The 7,436-nt window shown below is 43.3% G+C and overlaps 1 protein-coding gene across 1 annotated transcript; it reads right to left on the reverse strand.

Annotated features, from left to right (window-relative positions):
- Positions 1-332: 332 nt before the first annotated feature.
- On the reverse strand, positions 333-6,632 carry SARC_11730 (hypothetical protein; the record flags this gene model as incomplete). Its single annotated transcript, XM_014294178.1, has 6 exons — positions 333-2,330; positions 2,580-3,679; positions 4,075-4,180; positions 4,825-4,940; positions 5,648-5,956; positions 6,462-6,632. Coding segments are annotated over 6 exons (2,520 nt in total), but the record flags the coding sequence as incomplete, so codon positions are not given.
- Between the last annotated feature and the right edge of the window lie 804 nt (positions 6,633-7,436).

The raw sequence follows: 7,436 nt of genomic DNA on the forward strand, positions 1-7,436 counted from the left end.
ATGTATATTTATATATATAGGCAAGCAAAAGTATATATACTTTATATTGCTGCCAACCATCATTTTTTTAATATCCGGAGATATTGCCTGCACTTCAATATAGCAACAAAGAAGTGTAAAATGAAACACGCAGCACAGGAACAATGCAGGTAGTACCGGCGCGATAGTGATCAAGAGGAGATTTAAAACAGGGCTAGGTTTGACAATCGCTTACGTTTTGAACGTTATGATGTTTAAATAATCACATGGAAATTCACAATCAAGAAGTGTTTGCAGAACGCTAATAAATCTTTATGTTTGTTTGCCATGGCGTATATTTGGTGTAGGTGCCAGAGCACTCTATACTTTTGCTTACGAATATTTCTAGTTGTCACGCTCGCATACGTGCAACATTTGTGTGACTGTGACCTTTATTTGAATGGTTGTGGCTATGAAGGCGGCAGCGAGAACACGGAGCGCTATATGCATTTAAACACCACATACATATGTACTATGTTTGACACATATTTAATTTATGTCTTTATATGTCAGACTTTCTCTCAGACTCTCAGTCTCTCTCTCTCAAAAGAGCCAGCACGAGGCCTCTCACTGTTCCACACAGAGTGTCAGATAAAAAAGGTTGTTTTGCACATGATGTATTGTCTGTCCAATTGCCCATAGCTTTGTTGATTACGCTAACAGCGCATGACATTCTAGAAAACGGCGGAGCAGAAGTGAGTAGTGACAGCCTACTTGGTTTAGTAGTGGGCAGTGGATTGCATGTTACAGCTGAGGATAATAGACAACAAGACTTCCAGATATGAAGCGTGACCGCCACAGTACTGTTTTCAGCCAGTAGCTACCATACTGCTGGTGTTTCCGATCAACTCTTTTGCGAATTCAGAGCTCAACGGGCTTCAAACGCTGTACTTTCGATTATTACAGCGGCTGAATTAGCATATAATCGGTGTGTTTGCAAGGTCTAGCTGCAAACCTTCTAAGAATAGACAACAACTCGGGCAAACTATTGCGACAGAGCAATGGGCTGCAAGTTCACATCCAAGGTTTACAATCGTGCAAGAAACACCGAGTAAGGCGTGTGCGCTCGTGTGTTTTAGGAGTTTCGTTGTAGTGCATGATTTGGTTATCGATTGCGGCTGTTTCTGGGACCAAAGTTAATCCACCAACTTTAATCGCAAGCACGCGTGCCGTGATGAGCGCGACTACCAACACATTCTGACCGCCATACAAGAAGCGTTACAGTCACATGTTTTGTTATGAGCCAGTGGCTACCATACTGTCAGTACTTCCAATCGTTGCACATCGGGGGTTGCTTTGCATTGCAGATTGCGAGGAGTTCAACGTCAGGGCATGGACTCAGCACGCTACGCTTTTCGATTAGGACAATAGCAGCTGACTTGTTGAGATAGTTGAGCACCATCGTGTCGCGTTTCATGAAGCTTACTTCGGCACAACTGTCCCGCACAACCTTATGCTGTCAGTAGCACGCTGGAATTTATGTCAAATAATCGGATGCCTCTCTTCTGGCGGTCTCGTTGCATTGACGTACCCCTCCTTCTATCCTGTGATGTCTTAGCATTTCCCGCCCAGATGCTGGGTTTGAAGCGTTGTTCTACCTATCTCTATGCCGACTTTTTCCCGGTTCACTACCTCGATCGTCATCGACTCCAGAACCTCTATTCTTCTTACGCCTTCTGCGCGAAGCATCGCCCGTTCCCTCTTTGCTCTTGCGGGGTTTGCTATCATCACTACGACCTCTGCGTTCTCTACCTTGCTGTCCCAATGCTTCATCAGTTCTTCCATCACAGTGTCGGTGTTCACTTTTTCGTAATTCACTGCTATTTCTTTCCTCCTTACTACTTGCAGAATCGCTTGCCTCTTTACTTCTGTGGCTTCGCTCTCGATGCTTCTCCCTCCCGGCAACCCCCCCCGGTCTATCTCTTTTGTCCTCCTTCGTTTTGTTGGATTTCTTACTTTTACGTGTATGCCTCGTACTTCCTCTGGAATGCGAAGTGTTAGTATTTGCAGTAACAAGCGCATCAAAGTCTACGTACTCGTTGCGGACAGCAGACAAGTCTAAATCGTCATGGGCACTCAAAGGGGGATTCTCCAATCCGTTCACCCCCAAACCCATAGCGCGCACGGATTCTGGCTCATGTTCCTGGTTCTGGATGGGTTCAAAAGCTAGTTGAGATGCCTGAGCGGGAGAACATCGTGCTGACACACTCGCAGAATCACCATAAAAGCTATCCAGATCGTCGTTTGATATGGGAGTACTTTTGCTGGCCCGCGGAATTGGGATCTCATCATTGCTGTCACCATCTTTGGCTCTTGAATGATAGTGATGTATACGGTAATCAAATTTAAAGCTGATTGTATTTCGCAACATTCATTCATCTTTTGTTGGAATGTAGATGACTCACTGACAAGTTTTCAGCCTATTACGATAATACACTGTAAATGCAAAAGCCATTAAATTGACCTGGACTCAAATAGAACTACATGGCGAAATACGGCCAAAGATAGTTGAGATGCATTCCTCGACAATTGTACACGAACTCACATGCGAACGAAAATACCTTCGAGAGTGTCTGCTGTGCTTTCGTAAACCTTGTGACCCACGCACCTCACGCGCTCTAACTGGAACCTTAGCCGCGGTCATATTTGAGACCGGTGCCAAATCGGCATATCCTGTCGGTATTCTCCTTGATTCAACGATGTCTGCGCGTTCCTTGCTACGATCTTCACTCAGGAGCTTTCCTATGTCCTTTTTCTCGGTCATCTGTTTCTTCTTCGGGGCGGTCTTAGGTTTCGGTTTCGTTTCCGGTGCACTCTCACTGCTGCTGCTGCTATCCGATGTGCCACTCTGTTGCCCTACACCGAAAACACCATTGAACACCATCTCATCGTACGAGAAGTCTTCATCAACGGCCACACTTAGCAACCTGTTGTCACCCTCTGCCGTAGCATCCACAGGATCAGTTATCTCATGTTCATCCATCACATCCCTCGCAACCCCATCTCCAGCACTAACAATATTGTCCGATGTATAGCTATCATCGGGTAATACATCTGTGGTTGCGCCTCCACGCTGGTCTGTGCTCAGGTCGTCCGCGCTTCCATAGAACTCAGACAACTGTGCGCTGGGCGCGGCTCCGCCGGACTCTATTACTATGGGCACCAAATCACTAAGTAAGTCGAAGGCCACGTCACCTTTGTTCTCAGATTGCTCTGATATGTCTATCGGGTTTACAATTCCCTCCCCTATGCAAGTTCCATCATTTTCAACTGCAGTATCTTTGCTGTAAGCACTAGATGCTTCCAACACCCCAGCAGATGACGCTAACCGATCCTCGATTCCATCACCTTGATGTTTGTCAGGTATATTCACACCTTGGTGTTCTTGAACTGAAGACTTACTATCTTTTGTATCCCGAATGTAGCCATTTTCGTCAACTTGCTCCTTCGCATGTATACGCGCGTGTGCACTGGGCAACGCCTCTCCCAAATTTTGCGGATAAGATTCCGCCAGCATCGGGGACGAGGGCCGTACTTGTGTCTGAGCCGACAAATGCGATATATGCCCGTCTTCAACTTTTGCGCCTGATGACTTTCGTCTCCGTGCATCGATGTATTCCGCATGGGACTGTAACTTGCTCTCGTCCAGGAGAGCACTGGTCTGAATAGTCAATGGAATTCATATTTAAGTAGCGATCGCGTTCCATTGATAAGCAAGAAGAGAAACCTGCTCTTCTGGTCGATACATTATGCATTTCGAAGACGCTACGAACTGGCCAGAGGCTACCAATATATCTTGACCCAACACTCGAGAGTGCAGCAACGTTCAGCTCAAGATATTTGTAAGCAGGCACCATTGTTAGTTCCAGAAGAGTAGCTAATGAATACTAACCTCTGACAAATGCACGCACCAAGAATGGGTAAGAGTAGCCAATTGATACTAACCTTTGGCAAATGCACGCAAAAAGATTGGTTTCAGAAGTAGTTAATAAATACTAACTTCTGGCAAATGCACGCACCATGATTGATTTTAAAAGCGCAGCCAATGAAACCAACCTCTCGCAAATTGACGGCGTTGGCCTGCAACAGGTCAGTAAGTGACCGTCGTTGCAGATGCAGAAACGGCAGAGACAGGTAGCTGTGTAGAAACTGCAGACCATACCTGGTCGATTTCAAAAGAAAGGGGATAGTTAGACCTACGATTGTGCATGAGGTTGGGTAAATATTATAAAGCGCCATGTGATATGCTTGTTTCGAGTCAACATAGGAAGCGTGCGTTTGCTTGTTGCCGCATGCCGAGCATAGTGTGAACGAGAAAAATAGCAGGACAAGAGACAACAAGTTGAATTCTGCCGTTGCGTATTGGCTTCCAACGTTTTGGAATGATTGGATAGTTAGATAAGTGGTATAAATGATATACGGCACAAGTAAATAGGTAAAGTCAAGGCAAATATACAATCGCATACGAAGTAAAGAGATATTGACAAAATAGATAATGGAATCAGTTATTCTCATAAAATCCGTGAAGTGATCACTTTTAAAGTCCTGTTTACTTCTGTTCTCAAGGGAAAGAGCTCACAAGCTCCAGACGACAAATGACAAGCCATTATCAACGCGCAAAATCCGCTTTTGTCAAGCGAATTTGCACACATAGGCAAAACCCACATGCAAAAGCAATCCCACCATCCTTATAATAGTAGAACGTCCGCCAGCAAAAGGATGATACCGTTGTGTGCATATCGTAGGGGACAAATAGCCTCTAATCCCGTCAGAGCAACACAGTAAACAGACATGGGAGTCACATACCCATTTTTCAACGACACCTCGGCGAATCGCACATCCCGGTCACTGTCGTAAGCCATGTTGTCCGTCCACGCCACCAGTTCTTCGTTAGTGATACTGCGATCTTGTCGCAGATCTACCTACGCGCATGAGAAAATATATGTGTACATTAGTAAAAATTGTGTGCGTATAGCGCTGTCCCTTCACAAACTCTTCCCTCGCCTCTTCCCACCGTTCTATCCACACAATAAAACAAGAAAGCAATTGTGCGCATCGAATATATATATATATATATATATATATATATATATATATATATATATATATATACTACACACACACACACACACACACACACACATATATATATATATATACATATATATGTATATATATATATATGCAAGCGTTAAAATTAGGGCGGTATAATTCTATAAGGCGCAAGGAAATGTCGCACAGTGGTGAGCGTATACGACTAGTGCCACGTGATCGACTAGTGCCACGTGATAAAGCAGCGTACTGCGACGCAAGATCAACTCTGAAATTATTATATAACTTTGTGTCCCAACTAAATGGACCGCAAGAACTGTCCAATTCCACCACACAGGCGCAGGCCACAAGGTCACAGGCAAGTATTTGAACTTTATGCCAAGCAACTCCATATACCTTAGAAAAGTGTGTATGCAAATTTAATATCAGGCTTTATCACAACAATGCTGCAAAAACATATATCAGACTATTATGGTAATGGGATGTGTATAAATTGGCACGCACAAATGTGGCAGCTTTGTATGTGGACATGCACGACTTGAGTACATTTTCAATCAGACATCAAGCACGAATTTACCTTGTTAACTAAGAGCAATATCGGAATATGTGCAGGCACCTGTGCTGCATTTCGTTGCACATAAAGAAAAGTCCAAGGTTTTGTTACATCTAGGACGAATATAACACCGTGCGTATTTTTATACACATCGACGAATTGCGCATCACAGAATGAGTGAGAGAATCCCGCCGTATTAGTGCCTTTTCCGGTCGCTTCCTTTCCCTTCATATTCGCTCTGGAGTTTGGCGCAATATCATTGGACAGTTTTAATGTACCTGGATTCTGATTCGCTCTAACTCGAGCGTGGTCCACGACGTCCCACACTTCGACCTGTGTTGGACAGGCAGAAGTTGGCATTGATTCGCAATGAATTGAGCTGTACAATAATATCGATATACGGTTTAAGTCTAACCACACGCATGCATACACAAGTATAAACATTTGTTGCGATATCGCACATGATGATGGCGCCCTGACATACCAAGAAGAGCCGAAACATCACCAAATTTCAGTCATTACCACACCAACATAACGCACAATACATGGCTTGAACTTTGCGTCAAATCTGAGTAAGGCAATCACATACGCTGCACTTGCGTGCCGTTTGTCCTGAATTTTTCGTTGGAGTGTACCCATTACACCAAGGTCACAACAGAATGAACAGCACACATCACCACGTGCTCGCGCGAGTCGCTACGCGTTGAAGAACATATGGTATACTCGATAAAACAGACAGTTTAGAATGTTTTTGTTTATGCATCAACGTGTCTAAAACCTCAACACCATATTAATTGTTCAAATGCTTGGCTATTGTGCAAAGGTTTGGGCGTCATACCTTGACCATATCTCCCGTACGATCGTATCTCCACCCGATTGTACTCGCTTCTATCTGAGCAGTGGGTGTATATGTGCTGACAAAGGGCTTACCCTGCAACCGTTGCATAAGAACCGACTTGCCCACATTATTATCTCCCCTAATGACTACCTGGAAATTTGACCAAGCATTCTGCATTAGTATAGGGGTTCTTCGTAAACTCATCCCTTATTATACCTGACGAGCAGGAATCAGAATATCCCCTATACTATCGGATATACAGGGAACAATATATTCCCACATACAATGAGGCCGTGAAAGCCAGGAAGGAATATAGCATCAAGAGAGCGCACATCCCGAGAGACCAGGTGTCACACACGTGGCCCTGAGCTCCCTAATGTTTGGCTTATGATAATTTTAGTGAGTACAGACCAAAATCAGATCCTATTTGCACGTACACAATATAAAAATACATGTGTCCTTATGCTATACGATGACAAGGGCGGGATAAACAGGACTTCAGTAAATATATCAAAATTCCTGAGACAAGATTTTAAACAATGCGCGTTTGCTAACGTATGAAGGTTGGCAAAGTATACAAAAACATCAGCACAGTTTGAACAAATTGATATATTCTTGCCATACCGGGTATATATACACATACCAAAAAAAACACACACACACACTAACCCAACTACACATGCAGCCCCCCCCCCTTCCCACACACACACACACACAAACACACACACACAAATATATATATATGTAAATTTACATACATATATATGTATACACATACACACACATATATATATATTAGAGATACAATACACAAAACAAACACACACTAATACACGCACACACTTATATGTATATATATACACACACACACACACACACACACATATATATATATATATAGTATATATATATATATATATATATATATATATATATATATATATATATACACACTACTACTACTACTACACTACT

This window comes from Sphaeroforma arctica (assembly GCF_001186125.1).
Source record: "Sphaeroforma arctica JP610 unplaced genomic scaffold supercont1.1845, whole genome shotgun sequence".
Classification (NCBI taxonomy): domain Eukaryota; class Ichthyosporea; order Ichthyophonida; genus Sphaeroforma; species Sphaeroforma arctica.